This window comes from Branchiostoma lanceolatum, chromosome 17, assembly GCF_035083965.1.
Source record: "Branchiostoma lanceolatum isolate klBraLanc5 chromosome 17, klBraLanc5.hap2, whole genome shotgun sequence".
NCBI classification, from domain to species: domain Eukaryota; kingdom Metazoa; phylum Chordata; class Leptocardii; order Amphioxiformes; family Branchiostomatidae; genus Branchiostoma; species Branchiostoma lanceolatum.
Genome location: NC_089738.1, coordinates 13191658 through 13218326, shown reverse-complemented (window position 1 = coordinate 13218326; position 26669 = coordinate 13191658). Strand labels below are relative to the sequence as shown.

Here is a 26669-nt window from a genome sequence, read left to right as displayed (position 1 = left end):
ATCCCCCTAGAGTGGGGGTCAGTAACCTCCGGCCGAGAGCTTGTGTAAATACAGGCTACGTTGTTGCCCTGCTAAATTACCTTGGCCAAGAATATTATGTTCAGTTCGGTGCCGTTTGTGTGTGGAATCGGGGAGCTTAGGTTTGCCACTTCCCCATGTTTGGTTTTAAATTGGGCATTGTGATAACTAGATCAAAAACATTTCACGGAAAGATGAACGAAAAGAGTTACTCCAACACTTGACTTTACTTGTGAAGTTGTTGTTATTGCAAAGGTTGCTGGGTAATAAACATGGCGGCGCCCAGGAAATTTGGACGGTGAGCTGTCAGATCGTTATTTCTAAGGTTTTATCGTAATTACTCGCCCGATTTGGACGAAAATTTGCCTGTAGGTTGTGGATGTCTTAGGCTTGCTCCATACGATCTGCTGTAGCTCGTTCTCTCACTGACGTAGTGCGTTGATGGACGAATTCGTCGTCCAAAGGGATGGGGAGGGGGGCGTAACCTAGGGTTTCATAGCTAAGATCTGTGTGGAAAGACAGTATCTAGGAAGTTGATAGTATCTTATGAGAAGCTACATGATATATATATATGACACAAATGCAGCCGAGGATTGGCGCTTTTCATGTGGAATGATTTCGTTGGAACATCTCAAATAACAGGTTGCTACCGATACACGATGTCATGATGTCATGAAAAATAAATTATCTTCATTAACCCTGCAAGTGTCAGGCCAGTCAGATTTTAGTTTGGCCTGACAGGGGTGAGGGACGTCTCCTCAGATAGGACATGTTGTGTTTGAGTAGAACCACATCTCGGGCATGTAAAAGAACCCACCACACCACAAAAGAGATGGGTACTTCCTGGTGTGAGCTGATCAAACCTTACCGTGCCAGGGCGATTTTCAACGAGCTTAAGATCATGGGCACTAAAGGAAATACAAGACAGGATCCAGAGTTTGTCACAATGACCAGGTTGCTAGTACAGATTTGACTGTTTTTCATTTCAGGGTGCTGTCCAACACCTTAGCCAGAGTATCATCCCGCCTGCGTTCCTACTGTACAGCACAGGAGCAGCCCCTCTACAGGCCCAGACGGGCACTCATGTATATCCCTGGGAACGATGAGAGGAAAATACACAAGATTCCCACACTGGACGTGGACTGTGCTGTGTTAGACTGTGAGGATGGTGTAGCAGCAAACAAAAAGGTTTGATCTTGTTTCTAGTTTGTTGTACAAAAGAACTCTTTCAGGGGGTCAGAAGGCATTGAATTCACTTCCTTTGGTTAGGCATAACTGCTGTTTTTCAGCATGAAACTTCTTCTTCAGAAGAAAATCAACAAATCACCTAGGTCAAGTGACATTATTGGTCAAATTGCTGTTTTCTGCTTTCAAATTTAGAAACTCCAAACTCCAGACTGGTACTACTACTAGTGCTAGGTAATATTTTGGCGTGATGAGGCATATGAGATCAATATAAAATGCTCATGTGCAAAACATATCTTACTCTACAAAAATATATCTTCTATTACTAATAATTGCAAATAATTCAAGCTTCTTACTTAATCCAAGCAATTTGAATATGGTATTCTTCCTCCTCCTCCTAGGACGAGGCCAGAGCTACCATAACAAGACTGTTAGACGAGGTAGACTTCGGCAGGACAGAGTGTGTGGTCAGAGTCAACTCAGTGGACAGTGAGCTGGCTGATGATGTAAGTTCTACATGCCTAGTTTTCAGTTATTTCTAGGCTAATTTTTCAAGGCCTGAACTAAACTTGAGAAGTGGTATGCCTTTTACAAGCTTTTGATGTGAGCCATGGACATTGATTGTTTATAGACAGCTTCTGTATGGTAATGGTAGGCAGTTAGGAATGGACAAATCCTATGGTGCTGTGGGACAATGGACATAACAAATTACACCAAGAAATGTTTGAAAAGAAGAATTGTTATGTAACACAGATTTTTCACAGATGAAAATATAGATGACATGAGAAAAGAATCCATTTAACCTTTGATCTGCAGATTTTGCACCCTCTTAATTGTTCTTCGTCTATGCCTGAACAACTTGTAATCAGATTTAACAAAATGATGTATCAGGTTTTGCTCTATCATGTTTCAGGTATATAAACTGACCCAAATGTGAAGAAATACACAGCGGGAGTTTCTTCACGGTAAATTGAAGAAATTCACGTTTTTACCTGGTGTTGGTGTGCGGTGCCGACTGCCCCGAGTAGATTTTGTGCTCGCACGGTTCATGCGTTTGTCTGATAAATTGAACCGCACTTTACCAGGGATTCCTTGTACGTGCGCCCCATGTGCCAACATAGGGTTAGGGCGTTGAAAACCTGTCCTTAGATCTTGTATTTGTCGAAAAGAATTGATAATAACACAAGACACCCGGCGTTTTAAGATCGGTGGGGGGGGGGGCGCTCGGCGTTTCAACATCGTGCTAGGGGAAGGAACACACGCACATGTCACACATTCTTTGTGCGGTCGTTTCAACGGTTCTTTGTGCGGGCGCCCAGCGTGCCAATATCGCGCTACGAGAAGTTTTACACGCACGTGCCAACATCGCGCTACGGGAAGTTTTACACGCACGTTGCAACATCGCGCTACGAGAAGCTATACACGTGCGTGCCACCATTGCGCTACGGGAAGTTTTACACGCGCGTGCCAACATCGCGCTACGGGAAGTTTTACACGCGCGTGCCAACACTGCGTGTGGTGACGAAACTCACGCTGTGTATTTCTTCACCTGAAGTACCCAAAGTATAGCTCCATGTTTTGATGACTTGTTCCTAACAGGACCTGTTGGCTATTCTACAAGCCAAGAACCTGCCCTCTGGTATCATGCTGCCTAAGGTGGACAGTGTGGAGGAACTTCAACAGGTGAGTGACATGTCATCTTTTAACAGGTGTGGTGGTCAGATCATATAAGGGGCTGCCATCTTCAAACTTGTAGAACAGATGGAATTTCTCAACAAAGCCTATCTTTGGCCCAAGTTTCTGCTATCGCCATCTCCGCTGTGAATACCAAACCAGAACTCAGATCTGTCCTTACACCAAAACACTGGTGAACTGAACAAATTCTGACCAACCTGGTAAAGCTTAAAATTAGACCAGCTGGTCCCTCTAACCCCAAGAGTCTCCAAATTGGACCAACGTTTTCAAGGAAAGAAAAATTCTCCAGGATGTTAGGTAGGTACTAGAATGGCATTCCCATTTCAAGCACAAAACTGATCAATGTAACCGTGACATTAGCCTTTAATGCTATGTTACGAACTTTGTAGGACAGGTTTTCGTAGTCGAGCCAATAGCAGTTCTTTGGGAGCTATCTTTACCAGATGGTCTGATGTGCTCCACCACAGTTTGCTGCTAACCTAAACGCTGCGGTGGCAGAGATAGAGGCTAACCCCATCTTCAACCTGATCACCATGGTGGAGAGTGCGAGGGGCCTGATGAACCTCCAGGCCATTCTACAGGAAGCCGGGAACCTGGTGGACATGTCTCCCTTCAGACTAGCTGCCGTCACCTTTGGGTCAGACGACTTTTGTGCAGATATAGGTGGGCATTGTTATTTGAACAATATTTTCTATTAGAAAACCCATTTGAAACTATTCATAAAGTAGATGGCTATTGCAAGTCTCTTTGAAGAGGACTTTAGTGGGACAGTTTTTGGGACAGTCATTCAGTATCAAGGACAGCTGCACTTGTGTTATTGGGGCAGTATTTCAGCACCAGGGACGGCTACACTTGTGTTATTGGGACAGTTATTCAGCACCAGGGACAGCTACACTTGTGTTATTGGGACAGTTAGTCAGCACCAGGAAAAGCTACACTTCTGTTGTTGGGAAAGTGATTCAGCACATATATTCATTGCAATACTTTTTGAATCCACAGTAGATGTGTTATCAAAAAGATTTATAAGCATTGTAACAGCCACAATACATGCTGAAAAAAAATAATTGCAAGCTGAGAAAAGCAACATTCTATCATGTTGTTACCCAGGTGCCAGCAGAACTAGTGATGCCAAGGAGCTGATGTATGCCAGACAGAAGGTCGTCGTCACAGCAAAGGCCTTTGGCCTTCAGGCCATTGACCTGGTGTCCATAGACTTCAAAGGTAGGTCAAAGATGGCTGGGAAATGGTCATATGTGTAAGACCATAAGATGGCATTTTCAAGTCAGACATCGTTGTCTCTGGTTTTCATCATTTATCAAAGACCACACAGTTCAAAAGATAATTCTGTTGAATCAATTTTTGAAACTCTTCTCTGCAGATACAGAGAGCCTGAGAAGACAGTCAGAGGAAGGAGCAAAGATGGGGTTTACAGGTATGTACATGGTCATGGCTGGTAACTTTTATCATCATTATCTTATAGCTTTGGAATGTTATTTCTTACCAAAATGCAAAATTGGTATGTTATTGGATAAATGAATGAAAGTTGATTATTGTGTGTTGTGACAAAGTTGCCATGCCTATATGGGCATATAAGACACCATTATCAGATGATTACAAAGAATACATGAATAAGACGTTTACATATAAGCTTGATGATTCAAAACAAGTGAGACAGTGGTAGTAAACAGTAAATGGTAGTAAGTGAAGGAATGACTAATTTAAGTACAGTGACAACACTGAGAAAAGTTCATAATGTATATGGTACAGTTGTTAACCATCATTATCTGTTGTATTCCCCCAGGTAAACAGGTGATCCACCCTCTCCAGGTGCCCATTGTCCAGCAGGCGTTCTCCCCCAGTCCTGAGAGGGTAGTCTGGGCACGTGGGCTCATTCAGGCATTTCAACAGCACCAACAGGAGGGAAAGGTATGTATTGTGTTTTTTTAAACCCAATTACGAAACCTCTCTTCAGAACTTGAATGTGAAATTCTGTAGCTACCTTGAAAATTGCAAACGTATAATACCACAAAGGTTTTCTTTTCTGACACTCGAATGTCAAGAATGCTGTATATACACATTACTAGTGTACCTTCAGGTACATAACAGAGAAGGTACACAGCGTAATATTTGAACAACCAATGTACATTCAGCCCATCAAAAGTACATGTATGTGGAGTTCATAACAACTTTTGTCTTTCCAGCAAACTGTTCCATATTTTACCAGATACAGACATGTTTCTCCAGATAAAGAAATAATTAGACAGTCATACTTACAACCTTAGATTCCTCAGATTTGTATGATGTTTGCATCTCTTTGCACTAATGCTGCTTTTCCATCTATTTTCTCCAGGGGGCGTTTGTGTATGAGGGAAAAATGATTGACAAGCCATCCTTGCTGCAGGCACAGAACGTGGTCCAGTTAGCAGAGGCTGTGGAACCATCAGGATCTCAAGAGTAATGTATGGACCACGTGGATCCAAGTCAGGGCTCGAAATTTTGTTTTTTTTTGTTTTGCATATGCCGTAAACCGCCTTTGGGCATAATACATTGGTTTTGTACAGTAAGTACAAGCTAGCTGTGTAGGACGAGACAGTAAGGTTTGGCCCACTCACACCACAAAAGACTCTTTTTAATAAGTGTGGTGGGTTCTTTAGGTGTGGCTGTCATCAATCATTCTGGTATTTCACACTTGGTAACGATTAGTAGTTACTACATTAAGAAAATGTCCACATATACTTATATATACACATTACATGGACCAATACAGGTTAGATGCAGGTAGACATAGACATTAGAAATACCTGAACATCTCAAAGTTTACCTGCAAATGCTGCATTCTTGCCCTTCTGTGATAACTGATAGAGACTGTTAAATACAAGTGAATCACAATTTTATCCAAATAACAAATGGCATTAGTGTGAATTAGTTTGAACAAACCAAATTGTTCACAGCCGATCTTTCTTGCCTCTGGTAGCAATGAATTTTATGAAAAAGGTAACGAATTCCGAGATACATGTATTACTAACATACTAACAAAGCATCAAAATGCAAGAACCACTCTTTAACATTAACTTGCTCTTGGTGAAAGTTTCACTTTTTTCTTTTACTTTTCACTCTTGATATCAAGTCTGATTATTTGAAGGGAGCAGTCATAGAGATGTTGCAATACAAGTCATTGTCAGGAAAAATCATCTGTAAGGAGGAGTCAAAAATTGTCCCTTACTTATCCCTCCTGAAGGTTTTGAACGAATAGTCCTCAAGAATTTGGATTAGCATACATAGTATCATAGTTATACATAGTTACTTTTATAGCTGACATTTTGTTATATTTGTCCCACATGTATATTTAAATAGGTGGTTATTTTTGCACATAAGTGATTTGCATATGGCTTATGTGTTGTAACATATATGGGCAGGACTGTGAGCAATTTTATGTCAAATGATGTTTATTAAGTTTTTATATAATTATAGATTTATGTTATTTACTTGGTAGAATATACAGTTCTCTGATTGGCTGACAGTTTGTTAGAGGCATTGCCCACTTAAGTGGAAACCTCAGCCGTTTAGCAGAGCCTCACAGAAAGTCTACATGTGAGAACAGGCTATGTAATCTCATTGGTGGTTCTGTATATTGGGTATGAATAAACACCAGAAAAGGGAATGTTTGCTTCCTTAACTTTTTTGAATATGATATCTAAGTGCATATTGCTTGTACAAAGTGCTTATATTCCACTTACCATGCTCAGATGTAACAGTCACTCATAAATCTTACACATCACAACACACTCAGTAATGACAAAGTCCATTTCTTAACCAAGAGGTTCTGTTTATTGTAATTTTATGATTTTTTTGTATGTGAGGAAAACAATGAGCCTTGACACAATACTTGAGCCAGGTTTAGACATTGTTATCCTCGTTTTGCTACAGAATCAGCACATAGCCATGTGTGCTCCCAAACTTTTTTCCATTTTCATACTATTTTTTATTTTTTTCCCAGCTAAATAGGTCATGTCAAAAACAGGACCCTTACTCAGTTTAGCTTTTTTTCTATTTTCATTGTGCTCCCAAACTTTCTTTCATTTTCATATTATTTTAATTTTTTTCCCAAGCTGAATAGGTCACGTCCAAAACATGACCCTTACAGCTTATTTTCTCCTATTTTCATTTATAGGCAATTCTAGCCTACAAATATATAAAAATATCAAGGCATGATCATAACCTTGCAGAGTAGCCCAGTTCTTTACATTTTTCATAATACCTTCTCCATTACAATCAGGCACCCCTCTATCCCATATTTCGGACAATCAACTTTTGTGAGCTTGCTACATAGCTCTTTTTTTTAAACAAACATTTTTACATACATTTTGGTCTTTGCAGTTCACCCACACACAGGATGGTTGATGAAAACTGAAACAAAAGTATTAGCACACTAACAGCATTTGCTAACTGCATTTCTTTCTTTGTTTTACAGTTGATAATTTCTTTTTTGAACAAAGGGCTCAGTACACATTTTACAATTTGTCTGTCTCCTGCCACTACCCTGTTCCTTTTATGTTTTTAGTTCCACATAACAAAACTTTCAGTCAATATACTATTACATGTATCTAGCTGTGCACACTTATAACATGTACCAATATTTCTAAACATCCCATAACAATCAACAACAATCAGAATACTTTAGACAACAACCAGACAGATTTAGCAGCAGCAGCGGATCTTGTTGCAGATGTTGCGACCCTTGCGCACGATCCAGTGCTTTATCCTCTGCAGCTTGCTCTTCTTCTTGATATTCAGAGGCATCTCACCGACCAACTCCTTTACTGTTGTCTCTTCCTGCTGGTCATCCTGGTCAGCCAGCTGAAAAGGGGAGGTGGAATATGTTGTGGTCAGTCCTATGGACAGGTGGGATGGGTTTGTGTTCTAGTTTTGTTTCAAGCAACCTGTTCTTCCAGAGGTGGAGAAAACACAGTGCAATGTTACAATACAACAGGAGCAATGATTGACCAACTGTGGTTCAAGCAATTTGTATATTGTCTTTAATGAGTGTGTGAGAATGAGTGTCTTTCCTTCTCTTCCTCATCTATGTTTGTTTACATAAGAAAACATATAAGAAGTAAGACACAGCAGAAACACCTGAAAGAAACAGATGTTTGGAAAAAGCTATGTCCCTGTCCTTACCTGAGACACAGCAGTGACAAACGAGGCCAGGCTGGTGGTGTCGCTGCCATCGTCCGTGGCAACAGATCTCGAGGTCCTCAGGTCCAGTCCATAGCAGAGGTTGTCGAGGTACACTATGTCCTCAGAATCGATAGATCTAACCTCTGGGGCTGTGACAAACATGTTCTGGTCTGTGTTTGTTGACACGGCAGAAGCTCCATCCACAGCAACGGATCTAGCATCTGAGCTTTGGTCCGTGTTCCGGGACATAGCTGAGATCCCGTCAACACTCTGGATCCCGTAGAGGCTGGACACGGCGCTTCGCAGCTCGACGACCAGGCTCACATCAGAGGTGTACGTTAGAGTGGATGACACCGTCTCGTCTATGCTTGCCCTCCTCCTGAAGGAACACAAAATTCACAGTGTCAAAACAATCTGCTGAAGAGATGGAAAATTCATGGCTCTTTCCCTGAGGCATCGCCAAAAAATCCATCAGTGATCAGTTTGATTCTGTTCCTTCACAAACTGAAGAGTCATTACTGCTGATTTCTGCATGAACCTCTCACCTGCGTGAGGAGACTTGGGCAGTTTCCAGGAGGTCCATGTACCCCTGTTTCTGCAGCTTGGCCATGGTCTTCTTCCTTCTCTTGGTGAACTTTTCTGACTTCTTTTGCGTTCGGCGCAACACTTTCAGCGCGCCCCTGTCGTCATCAACACATAAAAACACTTGTTAACCATGGGAAAGTTAAGGTCAAGAAAGAAAGATTACACACTTCATCCTGTGGCTTTATATAAGTTATCTAGAGAAATAAACATGTTTCTTCCTTTTTGCAATAATTTGCAAAGTACACTGTCTTTCATTGGTGTCCAAACAGCTAGCTGTTTACTCTAGGCACCTAGTTTTTACCAATGTGCAGTCTGATAACGACCAGTTTTCTTATGTTCAAAGATGCGTTGACTTCTCATGTTGATTTTGTGGTATGACAGGTTTCAATGAGACATCGATGTACTGTACATCTAATGTACATCTACATACATGTACAGTTAATGTTATATCCACAGCTATCCTGGTGCAATCTTGTCGGGATACCTGGAAAAAAAGAGTCCCTCAATGAAGAAATCAGCTGGCTCCTACTTACCTCCATTCCTTGTCAATGCGCTTGAATCCCTCTTTCTTCATGACGATGGAAGCCTTCATCTCCTTGGCCACATGTGCAAGCTGTAGCCTCAGCTCCTGCCATGGAAAAACAGAATGCAGGTCGACCTTCATTCAGAACAAATGTTTGATTGATTGGTTGACAGATTGCTTGGTCTTTGTGGCCTGGTTTCAAATCTTGCATCATACAAATTACTTTTTAGAACACAATAGTAAATGGTCAGTAGTTATCTTCATCTACAAAAATGCACAACTGTACAGTAAAGATAGTTTACCTCCAGCCTTTCCTCCGAAGACTGCACAGGAGAGTCTGCAACTGTGGGGAGTGGTAATCTAGTTCCATCTGATGTGGTCCGGTTCTCCATGTCAGTACTGGCCACACTCCGGACGGAACGAGCGTCTGCATCGAGAAACTCATCTACGTCAGCTGAGGAACGAGAGTCTGCGTCAAGAAACTCCTCTGTATCATCTGACAGATCTTCGAGTCCGGGCTCTTCACTGACCTCAGTCTCCATTGCTGGGATTCCATCAACACTCTGGATCCCGTAGAGGCTGGCCACGTCGCTTCGCAGCTTGATGACCAGGCTGTCAGAGGTGCACATTTCTGTCGATGACACTGTACTGTCTACGCTTGCCCTCCTCCTGAAGAAACACAACATTCACAGTGTCAAACAATCTGCTATACAGATTCCAGGCTCTGCCCCTGAGGCATTGCCAAAAATCCATCAGTGCTCAGTTCTGTTCCTTTACAAACTTAAGAGTCATTACTGCTGATTTCTGCATGAATTTCTCACCTGCGTGAGGATACTTGGGCCTGAGGGGCAGTTTCCATGAGGTCGATGTACCCCTGTTTCTGCAGGCTGGCCATGGTCTTCTTTATCCTCTTGTGGGCCTTTTCAGCCTTCTTGTATGAGTGGCGCAACTCCTTCAGCCCGTCCCTGTCGTCATCAACACATAAAAACACTTACCAACCATGGGGAATTTAAGCTCAAGAAAGAAAGGCTACAAATTTCATCCTGTAGCTTTACATATAGTAAGTATTCTAGAGAAATATACATGTTTTTTTCCTGTTCGCAATAATTTGAAAAGTACACTGTCTAAGAATTTCACAGGTGTCTGTTATACTAAGATCACAAATGCACATATCATGTCTAAACTGCTAGCTGTTGACTCTATAGGCACCTAGTTTTGATAATGATCAGTTTTCTTATGTATGAAGCTCAAAGATGTGCTGACTTCCCAGGTTGATTTTGTGGTATGTCAAGTTAATGACAGGTTTGGATTTGGATTTATTGGAATTGCAACAGTGCAATACACATGGGACACAGGCAGCTATTGCTGATGTCGTGACCCACACACATTATGTACCCGATGTTTACACTTGGGTGGAGTGTTAAGTGCCTTTTTTCCCAAAGGCACAAGATCAGTGGCAGCAGGGGATTCGAACCGGGAACCCCTTGGTTCTGAGTCGAAAATCCTGCCGTTACGCCACAAGACCCCAGGTTTCAATGAGACATATATGTACATCTAATGTGAGACAGTTAATGTTCTAGTCACAGCTATCCTGGTACAATCTTGTCAGGATGCCTGGTAAAAAAACAGTCCCTCTATAAAAAAATCATCAGGCTACTACTTACTCCCATTTCTCATTAACACGCTTGAACGCAACTTTCTTCGAGCAGATGGAATCTCTCAACTCTTTCGTCACCTGCTCTAGCTGTTGCTCCAACTCCTGTGACAAAATATAAAATGCAGGTCAACGTTCACTCAGAACAAGCTTTTGAGTAATTGGTTGACAGATTGTTATGGTTCATTGTGGCTAGGTTTCAAATTTTGGAATCAGACAAATTACTTTTCAGAACACAATAGTAATGGACAAGAAATTGTCTTCATAGAAAAATCAGTAGCAAAGATAGTTAACCTTGATTCTGTCCTCAGGTGACTTTGCAGGAGAGTCTGCAACTGTGGGGAGTGATGGTGTAGTTCCCTCTGCTGTGGTCGGGTTCTCCATGTCAGTACTGGCCACACTCTGGATGGAACGAGCGTCTGCGTCAACAAACTCCTCATCTGACAGTTCCTCCAGTCCGGGCTCCTCACTGACCTCAGTCTCCTCCGGGACTGCTGTACCTTTTGACCCATCGTCTGTCACCTCAGCCTGTGAGAGGCAGGAAGTTGTTTTTGTCATGTTTTAGTTAATCTTTTTCATTATCATCAGTGCTTGAGTCTCATCCGAGTGCAACACACTGTGGTAAGTATGTGACATCTATCATGTTGTCTTCATAGTGTGAATGGTAAAGTGATTTGGGAACAGGTCCCTTTAGCAGTGTAAATCGTGTTCAGCATCAAGGACAGTCATGTTTACCTGTGTGTGGATGGTGTTCAGCACCAAGGACGGGTGTGTTTACCTGTGTGTGGATGGTGTTCAGCACCAAGGACGGGTGTGTTTACCTGTGTGTGGATGGTGTTCAGCACCAAGGACGGGTGTGTTTACATGTGTGTGGATGGTGTTCAGCACCAAGGATGGGTGTGTTTACCTTTGTGTGGATGTTGTTCAGCACCAAGGACGGATGTGTTTTCCTGTGTGTGGATGGTGTTCAGCACTAAGGACAGGTGTATTTACCTGTGTGTGGATGGTGTTCAGCACTAGGGACAGGTGTGTTTACCTGTGTGTGGATGGTGTTCAGCACCAAGGACAGGTGTGTTTACCTGTGTGTGGATTGTGTTCAGCACTAGGGACAGGTGTGTTTACCTGTGTGTGGATGGTGTTCAGCACCAAGGACAGGTGTGTTTACCTGTGTGTGGATTGTGTTCAGCACTAGGGACAGGTGTGTTTACCTGTGTGTGGATGGTGTTTAGGACCAGGGACAGGTGTGTTTACCTGTGTGTGGATGGTATTCAGCAACAGGGACAGGTGTGTTTACATGTGTGTGGATTGTGTTCAGCACCAAGGACAGGTATGTGTCCCTGTGTGGGGATAGTGTTCAGCACCAAGTCTCCTCTATTCTAAATCAATTCACAGTAACGTTATACACAATGATAAAGAAAACCAAATTATGCCATGACCAACCTTCCCATTTCCCTCTCCCTTATCTCCACCACTGAGCAGGTCCAAGCTGTGAACCATCGGCACCCTCTTCATGAAGTCCTGTATGATAAACACAGGTGAGAACAGTACTGAGAACAGGTCATGAAAGGTATTGGTCATATAAAAGTTAGCTAGTATGTAACATTAGGTTGAATGTCTTTCTTACCTCCTTTTAGATATCATAGTAATGTTATACAGTATGAATGAATGACTGCGAATAAAGTGATGTCCTATTGACTTACTTCTTATTTCTCTGTTCTGTACTAAAGTGTTCTATTGACTTCTTGCTTTCCTGTTCTGTACTAAAAGTGTCCTATTGACTTCTTCTCTGTTCTGTACTAAAGTGTGCCATTGACTTCTTCTCTGTTCCGTACTAGACGTTCCCTGCTCACCTTAAGTCCGAACCAGGGCTCGCTGCTCACGGTGGGTCTTCCCTGGCCCGCCTCGGCCGAACCGTCCGGCCGGCCCGCCGACTGTGCTTTCTTCGTGAATTTTTCCATCTTTCCTCTTTCTGGGCAGGTATAAATATTACTGTTGCTGGTTCTAGATGTTCAGTTTTTAGCCCAGTGTTAACTCGCCCCCCTCCCCCATGCTGTCCCCAGTCCCACCTCACACAGTCGTTCACTGTCTCTCCTTCAACAAGTCTGTTTTGCATCAACTCAGCGCTACTCTCCATATTACACATGTCGCTCCTTTATTCCTCCCCTGGTTAACGTCTGTTGTAGTATCCTTTGATTATCCCTCAAAACTTGCAAAAATGTTTACAATCGCGATGAAAAATTTATCGTTCGGCAGGATTTGTTGAAGCCATATTCGACGCATGCGCACGAGGTGGTTCTTCAGGAAATCTCCCGACATGCCTCGCGGCAACTTAGCTTCCCTTCCCCAAAACTATGAAATTATGACGTCACTCTTTGTTACATATTTGTAAACAAAGGACCTAGTGCAATCTGACCCCACTAGCTACGTATACGCCCACGATACAAGATTCTATACGTATTTCAGCCCATTTAAAACTATTAGAATGCTAACTCTACGATAACTAATAGCAGTTCTCCGCGCGATCCGGCAAAATAACTTCAACGTACGTATTCCAAACCTGGTGAACTCTCTCTAACTTTGTTCGACAAAAATAATAAATCTTGAAGTACTTAACGTTACAATCTCCAAACGTTACAATCTCCAAATGGTTAAGCGGAATTTTAAACATTGTCTGTGTACAATCTCGAGTTGACTCTCATTGCGATAACTTCTCTAACCTAGAACAGTGACTTACCTTGCGTCGTATTCAGAGAATATGCGATAATCAGACAAAAAATAACGAAACTTGTGGAGCACACAAGATTGCGTCAGTTCCTCAGGATCACAAGCTCTGAGATGGCCGGTTCTATTGTGCGTCAATCTACGCATGCGCTGTTCGAGCCGAGGATGCGGCTGTTCTATGGCGTCATAAACGTTAAAGGAAAAGTACAAGTTCAAAGTGGCAATTTTGTAAAGATTTTCTGTTCTTAAAACTTTACCAACGTTAATCCATAGCATTCAATGGGATCACGGACGTCATTATAGGGTCCTTGATGTGATACATAATCTCCCTCAATCTCATAGCATTGACCATCCAAAGTATATGACAGACTATATGGGCAGACGTTAACAAACATCCCGAATGTTAACGAATAAAGATCTTGTCACCATATACCGACAAGTAGACAAGTTCAGAAACAGTCTTTTTTTTCTTTTTCTATCAATAGATTTCTTGACAATGAGCCCTACATGGAGAAGTTCAAAACCTCAAAGGCACACATGCACTGTGGTTTGATTTGTGAAATGTCTTTTAATCAAGAATGATATAATATTCAAAGATATATGGCTATCTTTCTTGATTTTAGATTGTCGCCTTGTCGACAACAAAGTCAACTAAACCTAAAACTTCAAACCCCTTGCGAGTCTTTCACCATTTCCCCCAAAGTTCTAGAAAAGACCGACATTTGGCAATTTGACTATCCGGCCGGAAGCAAGCGGTCCTCCCCAAGCAGAGGTTGCAATTGTTCGGGAACGTTGTGACCTTTTGATTAAAATTCTAACACATGCCCCGTTTTCCGTCTGCGGGTTGGTGAGGCATATGGTAAGAAGGTCACAATCTTCCCCTCCAACCTCTGCTAGCTTAGTGAGTAGATATGTTTGCACCGTCGAAGGTCACAGGAACAGCCTGCTTCACTCATAAGCAAGGTTTGTAGACCTTAGACGCGGCCTCTCATATCAGAGGTGAAACGCTATGGCTAGTTTGCCTCGGTTTAACCGGGAGGTTAGGAGACATTTCAGACGGAAGTGACTCCGGGACAGGTCAACACCACTGCAAGCTGTGATCTCCAATGTTGTCGTCCATTTTGTCTCACAGGTGGGGATATCTTTACTCAACGAGCCCTATGATTAACCTCCTTGAGTCACTCTACCAATTCTAGATCTTTGAGGAATTAAGGAAGGGGGGAAACTAAAGTCCGTGTGAAGAGACAGGGTTTGAAAAGGTGCATATAGTATAATGTCCATTATAGTATAATTCCGGTGATAGAGCACAGATAGTGCAAGGGAAAAAGTGAGGGTCTAAGTCTGAGTTCACATTTCTCATAATCAACTGCGAAATGACATTGGATACCATCATGGCGGAAAAGCGTAAGAATCTATGTGTTTTGGGTGAAAATCGATTTCGGGCCCGAGGTTTGCTTCCGCAAAATCTTGAACTTCCGCGTTGAAAGTAATCTGCCCTTTTGCCCCAGATTGACATTCATTGCGTTCTGTTGGCCGTCAGAGCCGTTAAAGTAACTTTGTTGTTTTGTTTTTTGTCTAGCACCCTTAAGGATGAGGTGACCCCGATGAAAGAGAAACACCAAGAAGAAATAGTGCGTCGACAAAAGAGTACGTGACAAGAAAGCCGGGAAAGAACTGACCAGGAAACAGGGAGAGAAAACGGAAGTGACGTTCTCAAAACAGTAGCTGACAAGAAAATGAAACAATTGACCAGGAAACAAGGAGAGAAAAGGTGGCATCAGAGGGCCATTGCTCTACGAAACTAAGATGGCACTGCGCATGCGTGCTTCGTCCTGTACTGTACTTCTGCTTGCCGAACTGCTGGCTGGCTTCCAGTCTACCACCCAGGACGACCTTTTCGTTTTGGGGGAAAATGAAAATGTCAAAATAGCCGAGGATGTGCCATTTGGCAGCACAGTGGTGCGGCTAATAGATTTTCTTGCTGCCAACATCAGTTCTGCAGAAGACAGCAACGGGCCGTTTTGGTCAGTAAACATCACCACGGGGGACGATTCGGGACGGTTTGGGGTTCGTGCTGAGGACTTGGCGGTGATCGTGGCGGCTCCGCTGGACTACCAGGTACACCCGCGGTACAACCTGACGGTGGAGCTGAGAAACATCGGCAGCAAGGCCGTTTTCGAAATGACCCTCGTCATCGTAGTCATGGACGTGCCGGGATACCCGCCATTTTATAACAAACGGTGCGAAACGCCAGTTCTTCCGCACAGAGATCTTGGTGGGAGTCACACCGTACTCAGCAGTGATGACGGATTTTACATGTCAGTTAACGGAGATGAATTTGGGTCGTTCGCCGACTATCTTCAGTACCCTTTACCGAGACATTACGCCGCTAACTTCGTCTTCAAAGACGATTGTTCCCTAAGATATGTTGTTAGAGTAACGAACTTATATTCAGACGAGGCTCTTATACCCCCCGCACTTCAAGGAACTCGAGAAGGTAGGGTCGAACTCAAATGTCACGACGCAGAGTGGAAGAATATAGGGAAGTTAACTGCGTTGGACATTTCTCTCGATGACGACTTACCTCAGTGGGTACGAAGTGGTCAGTTCCAAATGACGGAAAGTGCCCGCTATGTCTTTGCTGTGGAGTTCAATCAGATATGGTCTACACCATCATACTGGATACGATGTGGAGCTAATGTCACGTTTCTTGGGGGTATAAATCTGTTTGAGTGGACATTTGAGTACAACATTACAGGATGTCCTGAGGGCTGGTACGGTATGTACTGTGACAAGGGTTGTGTTTGTAAGAACGGGGCTCGGTGCCATGGCTATAACGGTGCCTGTGAGTGCCGTCCGGGCTGGAGGGGGCGGGTATGTGATATTCCCTGGCCTGAGGTCGTCATCGTAGAGACACCTGGCGATTCAGTTATAAAATACATCGCTACCAATTTGACATTGACCTGCCTGGCTCCACACATCCAGGTAGCAAATATGACGTGGGCTTATCAAGCAGGAAAAGGATATAACGACACAAAAGTCATCGAAGAAGGGGCGGTACAGAACAGTTCCATCAGCTTTCAGCCGATCCTAGAATCAGCTAACGGCAGATACAGCTGTATGGTACAGGCGGAAGATGGTCAACTCTTTAGAGCGACTTTCATTCTGAACGCTACTGAATGCCGACCTAACTATTATGGAGAAGTTTGCAGCCGAGTGTGTGACTGTCAGTACGGAGGGACGTGTGACAGGTGGGAGGGCTGTCTGTGTCCTCCTGGTCGTCATGGAAACAGGTGTGACCAGATGCACAAGAATGAAGTCGTTGTTGTAGTGTTGGCGTCCGTTATCCCGACCATTGGCATTGCTATAATCGGTTGTATCGTGGCTGGTATCCTGGTGAGAGTGGCTCGCCGCCGTCAAAGAACACCAGAACACTCAACTGTGGACTTGGAAATGACTTCCTTCATAGAAACTCTTTCATCATGGGAGGTAGAAAAAGAGAACATTCGTTTCGAAAACATGATCGGCGAGGGAGAGTTCGGCCATGTCGTGCGGGGAAGACTGCGCGTGCCCGAAGGCTACGAGGTTTTGGTCGCCGCTAAAAGTATCCGGCCTGACCGCATGACAGCGTCGGCTGTCCGCGACTTTCGCCGCGAAATGACCATCCTCACCAGGATCCACGAGGACAAAGAGGGACACCCGAATGTGGTGAGGCTTTATGGCGTCGTGACTATGTCTGAGCCTCAGTACATCTTGGTAGAGTACGCGAGCAATGAAGAACTGCGGCGGTACCTGTGGAGTCTGCGTGAACAACGCAAGACCACGGGGAATAGTAAACTGTTAGAACGCCTTGGGTTTGCCTGTGACGTTGCCAGTGGGTTATCGGAGCTGGCACGTCTGAAGATCGTGCACCGGGACATCGCAGCTCGCAATGTCGTCATCAGCGACAGGAAGGTGGCCAAGATCGCGGATTTCGGGCTGTCGCGTGACGTTTACGTGTCTTCGGCGTACAAACGCTCCAACCAAGGCGGGGAGGAGGATCTGTTGCCGCTGAAGTGGATGGCCGTGGAGTCGTTACGGGACGGGGTGTACACGTGTGAGAGTGACGTGTGGTCGTACGGCGTGCTGCTGTGGGAGATCGCTAGCTTTGGTGAGGAGCCGCGCTATGCTGGCGGTCCGAAGCACCCCGACGTCTGCACAATGTTGGAGCTGCTGAGGAAAGGGGTTCGTCTGCAACAGCCGGAGAATTGTCCGATGTCGGTGTACCGCATCATCAGGTCCTGCTGGATAGTCGACCCTTCGAAGCGGCCGACTCCTGACGAACTGTTCCGGAAGATAGACCTGATGAGGCCGCAGAGACGTGCTGCGCAACTGGCCAATCACAACATTTGATAACGGACTTTCAGACCAATGCAGTTCATCTACAGCAAAGCCATGGGAATCTACCGGTCTTTTTTACAGCTTTAGGCATCTTTGGGGGCATCGTCTCCTGCCATGGCCGCTGCTTTTATTGCAAAACATTCAATAGCAAACAGTATTGCCCGTAACGTTAGATATATGGAAATGGAGTCAGGACATAGCATAAGTAAATTAAAAGTCCCTGTACTCGTCTTGGATAAGATTGTTGCTTTTACTAGTGATAATATTCATGAGCTTGTGTAGTTTTTTTTATTTAAGTGGGACATGTCAATAGAAAGTGGACTTCATCTTCAACATGTTCTTGACACATAGGGCAACGTCTTTGAGTGGCTTGTACCATGGTACATGTATATTTTTGTAACTACCTTTTTCTATCATAAAATAATATGAGCTAATTCTAAGTTTACTTATGTCTTTTTATTCAGGTTTTCAAACAAACAAAACTGCAGACAGCACAGTCACAGTAATCAACAAGTTTAGTTATGTTAGCAACCAAAGATTTAGTTCGAATCGACGAAAGGTAGTTCACAAAGGAAAAGTCAGATTTGAACTTATAACAGTAAGAAATAAACGTGTCCTTTAAATTTGAAAAATATCTGGCGCAAATACCACATGATTTCGTGTGCTTTGACGTTAATGGCGCTGAAAGTATACATTTCTGGCTAAAATGAAAAAAAAGACTGTAACTATTTCGTCACACGATAGAGCTTTCTTAAGTTATGCAATGCAAAAATTCATCAACGGAGATTACATAAGTCTTGTATACGCATAACTCTTAAATACAGCTCCTAGACTTTTATTATTATGGTAAATAGCGGCAAAACAAAGAATCTCTTGCTAAATGCCCCAACAACCAAGCGTCCAAGCCCTACAGAACAATATATTATATCTCTGAGTCGCCATATATCAAGCGTTGCAGACAGCCTGCACAATCGGGTTGATGTCCTGAGTCAGGCCGATGAAGTCAGCCAGCTCAAACACATGGCCTTGGTTGTTGTTTGTAATCTCTTAGACTGTAGTCGTAGAAGCCACAAGACCTTGACGTTAAAAGGGTCAGAACCTCCCGATTGCAAAGTACGTGCACGTACACATCATCTGTCTGAATATTACCCTGAGTCGCCAGTAGTAACGGTGCAGCCGTCTTATGGTCAGTCAGTAAGCTACAAGAGGCAGAATGTAATTTTTTCATGATTTTTAATGATAACGACAATTCACCGCTATTTCAGAAATGTACAACCCAAGTTTTTTTTTCTCACGTTCCAATAATAGCGACCAAAAACGACTTTTACAATAATTTCATTGTGCAACAATGGTGTAAGATATTAACAACTTACTTGGTTTGAAGAGTCTTCTACTCTATAACAGATTATGTAGTATGGGGCATACTTGTACAACATTTGGTGCGATTTCTAACACGTTGGTACTTTCTTCCGCACTGTCCTATACATGTATTTACAATACATGTCGGTATACAATCAAAATCTGGTCCTCATCGTCACACACAGTGCCAAACACATGCAGATTACTGCCTGTCTATGTTATATGATGGCAACATTTAACCAATTAACGAATTACTTGTGAAAAAAGTATTAACGTGTTGTTGCAGTCTAAGATTTGAACCTAGTAAGCTTCTAATGATTAGATAAAAGATAAGAACAAATTCGATAGCAACAAAAAAGATTGCCTTGCCACTTGTAATACATATTGCACTTGAACAAAATGAAAATTTCAAAGGATATGGCATAATAGTCAATTTTAATTCACATATAGGAATTGTTTTTAAATTTCATAGGAAATTATATTACAAGTAGTCACCCAGCTTGTCTCAGACAATGATACTAAGGGATCCTTAGGCCATGATGATAGGGTACAAAACTCGATACTCGATAGCTAACGATACTGACCATTTTTTGCATGTGATCAAGAAAAGAATTGGATCTTAAATATTATTAGCACATTTTTGAGAGAAGATGTTATAGTTCTAGTTATAACACCATGCAAAATCGCATTCTTATCGAGTGTCTTTGTTCCTCCGCATGCGCCGACCTATCCCATAATACATCAGCATCAACACGTCTATCCCCGCGATCGCACAGCCGACGATGATTGGACGGAGGGTGGTGACGTCATTATCCGCTTCACACACTTCAGCTGAAATAGAGATTTTCGTGTATTCGGGGTTTCCAACAGTTCCTTAGTTTGAACATCTCAATATCATAAAGATGACAGGTTTATTACACCGTTCTGTATGTGTCTAAGGCATATCTGGTCAACCAACACACAAGAAACATACGCAAGACAAATGGAACAAGGAACAATGACCACTGATACAAACCTTCGTTGAACTTGTTGTTTTTCAGGCCAAATGGCTGCACATGGACTTTAATGGCTCTTAAAGTGACGTTTTGGTTCAGAGTGATGTTTTTGCCCACTTTGCAGAGGTAGGAGCTACCCAGTTCCCCCTTGAAGACCGTCAGGTTGTGTTGCGAGACGCTAACGTTCTTACCTGCATGCACGCACACGGAATAAATGTTGTTACAAACAAACAAACAAACACACCAACTGTTTACAATACCTCCATTTTCATGGAGGTAAAAAAATTAACACAATCTGTCACTTTAACCTGTTTACTTATCTCCCAGGAGATCTATCGGTGGCAAGGCAGTATCAAAAGGGCCAACCAGTATTCAAAAGGGCTTTGGATACTCGTCGGCACTTTTGATACTGCCTTGCCACCGATAGATCTGCTTGGAGATTACATGTACTTTCTTACCGAGTTCCGCAGGTTGGGCATCGGGAAAGTGAGACTTGTCCTTCATGTAACGAAAGTCGATGTCAGAAACCATGAACTTGTTAACCGAGCCGCCCTTCCCACTCTGGTTCTTGAAGGTCATCATCACGACTGTGAGTCCACCATCAAATGTCAAGGTCAAGGTAGTTGTAGTGTTGGAACACTTCCCGGTGACATTGACGTTCTTGGGTACATTCCAACGGGCAGTAGTGTTCTGTTAAACCGTGCAAAACATTCAACGTGTTTTTGTCAATATCGTAACTTGTGCCATAGCCAAAACCTTATCATGTGCTAGAACGGTTGATACTCAAAATGTCCCAAGAAAACCCTGTGTCCCAAATCGAGGAAATTAACATCGTCGAGCAAACCAGCTGTCTATGGACTTTACCACACTACTTTCAGGACGGGGGCGTCGGCCTGCTGTTCTGAAAATACTACCGAGGCCCCCAAAATCGGCCATGTTTGCTCGGGACCCACACACATAAACCAAAATTCATACAAATCCATCAAAAGGATCTTGAGTTATCGGTGCGATACACAAACACAACCAAAAACAGTACCCCGCTCGGAGGTGAACCTCCTTTCCGGAAGTAACAATTCTCAAGTATACACATGTAAGAAGTTCACGTAATGTATTCGAACTTTGAGAATACAAAAACTAGTTCACAAACAATGTAATCGATTAATCTATCGACGCATGTACCTTGCTGTCCTGAGCAATGTAGTTGACCTCTATCTGCAAACCCATGACCGCCATGAAGCAGATCTTGTCGTTGTCGTCCGTCAGCGTGAAGTTCAACATGCTGGGGTCATGACCTGGGCGTGGCGGGGGAACGGTTGCCATGGTAGTCATGGGTGTGGTGGTGTTGCCTGGCTCTGGGGTGGTCTGCTTATCTGCTGAACACTCTTCCACTGGGGGGTGGGGGGGGGGGGAGAAGTAAGATATAACAATCTTACAGGTTCGCGAAAAGCGAAATCTATTTTACGATTGTTCGACACCTGGCGTTCACACATTTCTGTCAACTAGTATTTCTAGTATACATGGCTATCGTCTTCCATATCAGAATTTCACAATGGATAAAAGAACGTAGTGTTGCAAATCTCTGTATTGTAGATACAGGACAGTACATATTAAGAAACTGTCTAACTCTCTAAGATAGTTTCATTCCCTGAAGTTACCATGCACTATATCCTTACAATTTTTTTGCATTTAATCTATCATTCATATATAGAGAGAGACTTAGTATAGGTTTCTTCTTGAGATGTCTACTAACCATCTATTCAACCTTAACCTATTGATCAATAATTGAAATTGGTGATATCAAGTCAGACAAAAAACTCACCAGGGTCAAAATGGCCGCCCTTCACCTGAAACGGCTGAAGTTGGACATCTTCAAACAGCAGCGTGACGTCATCGTTCAGTTCCACCGACTGCCGGGCGTTACACTTGTACGACTTTCCGGACGAACCCCGGAAAGTCGTCAGGTTTTTCTTCTCAGTGGTGTGGCTCGTTCCTAAGATATTTGACGGGAGAAAATGTTGTATATGACTAAGTCTGACAACCAGCTCTGAAACAAACCCCAAACGACCTCTCCAAGTATCCTATTACATCATTTCCACCTTCTGGCAGGCTGCAACTGTAAAAACACACCAACTGATTGTGATTACAATACCTCCGTTTTCACGGAGGCAATGCTAATGTGGTTGTTGGTACAATGCATTTATCGTCGGGGTGCTATGTATTCTAGATCCTACAATGATTGACCTCTGAGCAGATGTAGGATGCGGCTCTGTCTCAGTGTTTTATACGTGTTTTTGTGGCAAGTCGTTAGAAGGATGCACTACTCAGAAGACATACAAAATACCACAAAGAAACTCGTAATACGCTTAAACTGGCCGTGTCCTTACATCTGCTTGGAGATAAGCAATGATATCAATATCTAGCGTTGATTTCAATTAAGCTCAAAAATGAATGTACAATGCCGTGTCCATTCACTGAAGTTCTTACCATTGTCAACACTGTCGGGAAAGCGAGCCTCAGTTTCCATATATTCAAGAACCATCTCAGATGCCTTAAAGCCGATGTCTGTGTCAACGTCCGCAAGGTCGTTCCACCCTTTAGTGGAGACGAAGACCACGGTGAGGTTGGTCAGGCCTCCGTCGAACACCAGCTGCAGGGACGCCGTGTCGTTCCCACATGTCCCGGCTACCTTTGTGTTCTTTGGTACGTCCCAAACGGCTAATCCAGTCTGTTTTAAGAAATCAAACAAGTTTCCCGAAAATTAAACAGTATAACCGGCCGTGATATAACTGACATGGACGACGTCAACGACAGTGTTATAGCCGAGTTTGTAGCTTTTTTCCCCATTCATTTCTGTATCAATTCCTGAATTCATGTCAAATAAGCATCTTATAATTACTACAGCTAATTTCTCTCCTTCATATGCGTTTATCATGATCAAGTGGTTTTTACATTGACAATATACATGAGACCATGTACAAAGCTAAAAGACAAAATATATAGAATGGATAGATGCATGGTTTAGGCTCGTTCTTTGACGATTTTACGGGCATCGGTGCAAATGTGACCATAGCATAAACCGGGCTGAGGTTTCCCCTTTTGTCAGGGCGTGGCCTATAACAAGCTGTCAGCCAATCATAGAATCGCCTACATGTTTTCTCTGGGTAGATCCGATTTTCTAGATCTCATTATCTGAGAGCAGGTTAGAGCCCAGGCCTGCAAAAGTGGAAACCTCAGCCTGGTTTATTAGAGCCTCTCCAAGGCATATTTTAAACTCCGCGGCGAGGCTCTGTGTAGGAGAATGTACCTTGCCAGTTGTTCTGGTGTAGTTGACTTGTATCTGAGCCGCCATGAGCGCCATGAAGCACACCTTACCCCCGCTGTCTGTCAGGGTGTAGTTGTTCTGGGTGGGTTTGGGGACGGGGTAGGGGGTTGGGGTGGGGTGCACGGTTGTTTTCACTGGAATAGTGTGGGCGCTGGGTGTGGTGGACATGTCCGCTGCACACTCCTCCGCTGGATGAGGAGTAAAACATACATAACAAGAGTTTGAAGATCTCATGCCTCCGTGAAACATTTAGACTTTCTCGTATGTCTTGTTTAATTGTAGTTCATTGATAATTCAAATAAGGTATGGCACTACACTGTCCATTGATAACTTCCTGTCACTCTGCATGGAACGTGACTAGCACGTGGAAAATATGCAACTGTGAAAACGCAGACAGACCAAAAACAAGACCTCCCGTGACTTTGTAGCCTCTTCTGTTGACCCTATGACCTGGAATGTCTGTCATGTCTGACAAACGACTATAGGATCCTATAGTAGTTCTACCACCTCTGAACTCCACTGAGAAATGTCCTGAAACTCACCTTTACTGAAGTTGCCACCCTTGACCTGAAACGGCTGCACCTGTAGGTGTGAGAACGAGACGGAGACATTTCCCACGGTCACGTTCACGGTGACGTCACACATGTAGGACCGGCCGGGCATGGCGTGGATGTCGTGAGGAGGGCCGCTCTGAAGTCTCGTCTCTCCTGGTAGATAGAAATAGGGAAAACATGAAGGTCCCATAGCTTTTTGGAGGCCGTACAGGATGTGCACGTGCACTGTGTATTGAAAGACGGAGCCCATCTCTCTCCCTCCGCCGCCTTTTGCCTCCACAACTGGAGGGAAACCAACACCTTAGTTTATCGAGGAAAAGGGTAGGTAAATGTAGTCCCATAGCCTTGAGGCCGTAGGGGCAGTGGGTTGGTATCCACTAGTAGTGCACGGTATTGTAAGGCGGAGCACATCCCTGTCCTACCTCCGCATGCACATGTTTACCTCCCCAACCGAAGCCAGGTACCCGTTTTAATATACCCAGGAGGAGTGAGGGCACAACGCCTAGCTAGAAATGTCAGGCATCGAACCCATGGCCCCTACACTGACCATTTAGGCATTGAAGCCACGGACGTAAAAATCATAGCTAATTTTGAGAGGCCTATTAGATGAAATTAAAATCACCAGCGTCCTTGCAATCGGGAAATACGTCATGGTTCAGTGCGTATCCGGTGACGATATCCGAGGCGTAGAACACCGTGGCGTTACTTTCGAACTTGACGGTGACGTTGAAGCCGTTCCCCCAGGATAATGTGATAGACGCAGTGGTGTCCTTACATGAACCCGTGACGTCAGCGTCAGTTGGTAGGGGATAACTGGCAACTGCCTGGAAGATGGAATTGAAAAAACACATTTTGATCATGAACCCTGTAATTATATACTGCTTATATATATTTCTGCTAAACTTTCATAGTTTTCTTTTTGCTGCTCTTTTCGTCCTTAAATAGCTTAACTATGACAGAGGTACGGAACAGCAAAGGTACTTAATAAGAACATGTATGACTCTCAATTCTTATCACTCACGAATCCGTACAGTAGGTATGAAGACAGCTACACGCAGTGTGAGTATAAAGGAGGCGAACCTTAGTGTTCTTGGTGTCGTTCTTCACATACGGCACGTGAAATGTCATCCCGACGGTCATGAGGAGACAGGTGTTGTTCTGACCGTCAGATACTGCAAAATGGCCGACAGGGGACGGAGGTGGGCCCCGCTCCTGGCCTGGAAGGTTTAGAAGAAAATCAGTAAAAGTCTTCTTGTCCTTGTCTGCCTATATCTTCGACTCATGTCATAAATGATTACCTTTAACAAAAAGGTTATACCTTTGACGACATATGCCCATCCATACTTTACATAGCCCATAATATACAAGAACAAGACTATCTACTGGATCTGGCGTTTCGTTGGCCCTTGTAAATACTGAATTCTCTAACGTTATGTACCTTCACAAATATCGGTCTATCAATGATCATTTTAGACCACGGAGACTGGCCAGAATCTTCTGACGAGGAAGTCCGACGAGTTGGTTTTCTCCATATCTACCTGACGAAACATTACGGTATACATGGACTTCCTAAGTAAGCGTTACTAAAGTCTGTATAACACCTCCCCCTCCCCCATAGACACCTGTTACACACACTTCTGTTTGCAGACATTCATGTGATGTTGTCGATGAATGAACTTTGGTCACTTTATAGCACCCGCCAGGCCGCCATTTCCATTATAACGTTATCCATCCACGTAAGTGACATTCTCATTGAATAATAGACACATGTCTAACTTTCTACTACTCACTGTTCACATGTACAAAGGACGATAAGGCCAGGATGGTAAGACAGACTAGCCACGCCATGTTTCACTTCCGTATCAGGGTTACCTGCGGACGAAGTTTGCCGAAACTTTGGCTACAATCACCTGTTTGGCCTGCACTACATACTCTAACCGCCAGATGACATTTAAAACATGAAGGTCAGTCCATACAAGGTAGTCTTTATGCCGCTTTATTGTATATGATGGAAATGTTGGCAATTTTAAAGCTATGTAATGGGGATTTGCTTACCATCAAGGTTACAAGGGATCCTTCCCGGTCTGTGTAATTGTTCTAGGTTTGTATCATTGTTGTTAGATGAAATCATGCGGTAGAAAAATAACAAGAATGTCTTCAACCGATTTAGTTTCTAAACGTGTATATTTTTGGGTAACTTGTATGGTGGAAAAATCTTTATTTTCTTACACTTGCTATGTTGTTTAACGTATGTCCATGGACGTCTGTTACACATACAGATACATATGATAAGAGCAGTGCTAAAAGATTGATGGAGATTCTATATCACATTAATTAAATTCTATGGATTGATGTATGTAGAATTTTGAGAACAAAAATATTAGAACAACAAGGATTTAAGAAATTGCCGCCTCGAGTTTTTTGTACTTTTCCCCATAAACGTTTATGTCGTCATAGAACAGCCGCGAACCTCGCAAAACAGCGGGTCGAACAGCGCATG

At 43.4% G+C, this 26669-nt stretch overlaps 4 protein-coding genes across 6 annotated transcripts; 2 read left to right on the top strand and 2 right to left on the bottom strand.

The window, feature by feature from the left end:
• The first annotated feature begins 202 nt into the window (after positions 1 to 202).
• LOC136422969 (citramalyl-CoA lyase, mitochondrial-like) lies at positions 203 to 6559 on the top strand. Its single transcript, XM_066410936.1, has 9 exons — positions 203 to 316; positions 1008 to 1206; positions 1605 to 1709; positions 2803 to 2886; positions 3366 to 3561; positions 4006 to 4119; positions 4277 to 4330; positions 4700 to 4824; positions 5249 to 6559. The coding sequence occupies exons 1-9, from the start codon at positions 291 to 293 to the stop codon at positions 5354 to 5356; spliced, it is 1011 nt and encodes a 336-aa protein (XP_066267033.1). The 5' UTR covers positions 203 to 290; the 3' UTR covers positions 5357 to 6559.
• Positions 6560 to 6865: 306 nt separating this feature from the next.
• Positions 6866 to 13689, bottom strand: LOC136422964 (uncharacterized). Of its 3 annotated transcripts, XM_066410926.1 has the most exons (11): positions 13573 to 13688; positions 12689 to 12807; positions 12279 to 12356; positions 11133 to 11366; positions 10849 to 10943; positions 10006 to 10149; positions 9487 to 9853; positions 9195 to 9289; positions 8622 to 8756; positions 8077 to 8455; positions 6866 to 7755 (listed from the first exon to the last, which is right to left on the bottom strand). In XM_066410926.1, the coding sequence occupies exons 2-11, from the start codon at positions 12794 to 12796 to the stop codon at positions 7597 to 7599; spliced, it is 1794 nt and encodes a 597-aa protein (XP_066267023.1). In that variant the 5' UTR covers positions 12797 to 12807; positions 13573 to 13688; the 3' UTR covers positions 6866 to 7596. The 3 variants fall into 3 exon arrangements, with proteins under 3 accessions (XP_066267023.1, XP_066267025.1, XP_066267024.1); XM_066410928.1 differs by lacking the exon at positions 8622 to 8756 and having other exon boundaries at positions 13573 to 13689; XM_066410927.1 differs by lacking the exon at positions 12689 to 12807 and having other exon boundaries at positions 13573 to 13687.
• Positions 13690 to 14414: 725 nt separating this feature from the next.
• On the top strand, positions 14415 to 18803 carry LOC136422962 (uncharacterized). Its single transcript, XM_066410924.1, has 2 exons — positions 14415 to 14691; positions 15139 to 18803. Exon 2 carries the CDS (start codon positions 15366 to 15368, stop codon positions 17949 to 17951), a length of 2586 nt encoding a protein of 861 aa, XP_066267021.1. The 5' UTR covers positions 14415 to 14691; positions 15139 to 15365; the 3' UTR covers positions 17952 to 18803.
• A 352-nt stretch (positions 18804 to 19155) lies between these two features.
• LOC136422963 (lysosome-associated membrane glycoprotein 1-like) lies at positions 19156 to 26101 on the bottom strand. Its single transcript, XM_066410925.1, has 11 exons — positions 25960 to 26101; positions 25250 to 25386; positions 24792 to 24993; positions 24158 to 24322; positions 23598 to 23803; positions 22778 to 23018; positions 22113 to 22283; positions 21473 to 21681; positions 20752 to 20983; positions 20314 to 20484; positions 19156 to 20129 (listed from the first exon to the last, which is right to left on the bottom strand). Exons 1-11 carry the CDS (start codon positions 26015 to 26017, stop codon positions 19990 to 19992), a joined length of 1932 nt encoding a protein of 643 aa, XP_066267022.1. The 5' UTR covers positions 26018 to 26101; the 3' UTR covers positions 19156 to 19989.
• Positions 26102 to 26669: the final 568 nt, after the last annotated feature.

Excerpts from the sequence above, each read along its gene's own strand:
- LOC136422964 (XM_066410926.1), bottom strand. The coding sequence starts at position 12,796 with ATGGAAAAATTCACGAAGAAAGCACAGTCGGCGGGCCGGCCGGACGGT. Across the intron at positions 12,357-12,688 it reads AGCCCTGGTTCGGACTTAAG|GACTTCATGAAGAGGGTGCC; the intron begins GTGAGCAGGGAA and ends TTTATCATACAG. Across the intron at positions 8,757-9,194 it reads CGCATTGACAAGGAATGGAG|GGGCGCGCTGAAAGTGTTGC; the intron begins GTAAGTAGGAGC and ends TGATGACGACAG.
- LOC136422962 (XM_066410924.1), top strand. The coding sequence starts at position 15,366 with ATGGCACTGCGCATGCGTGCTTCGTCCTGTACTGTACTTCTGCTTGCC.
- LOC136422969 (XM_066410936.1), top strand. The coding sequence starts at position 291 with ATGGCGGCGCCCAGGAAATTTGGACG. Across the intron at positions 3,562-4,005 it reads CGACTTTTGTGCAGATATAG|GTGCCAGCAGAACTAGTGAT; the intron begins GTGGGCATTGTT and ends GTTGTTACCCAG. Across the intron at positions 4,331-4,699 it reads AGCAAAGATGGGGTTTACAG|GTAAACAGGTGATCCACCCT; the intron begins GTATGTACATGG and ends GTATTCCCCCAG.
- LOC136422963 (XM_066410925.1), bottom strand. The coding sequence starts at position 26,017 with ATGGCGTGGCTAGTCTGTCTTACCATCCTGGCCTTATCGTCCTTTGTA. Across the intron at positions 25,387-25,959 it reads GTCCTTTGTACATGTGAACA|GCCAGGAGCGGGGCCCACCT; the intron begins GTGAGTAGTAGA and ends TAAACCTTCCAG. Across the intron at positions 22,284-22,777 it reads TCCCGACAGTGTTGACAATG|GAACGAGCCACACCACTGAG; the intron begins GTAAGAACTTCA and ends CAAATATCTTAG.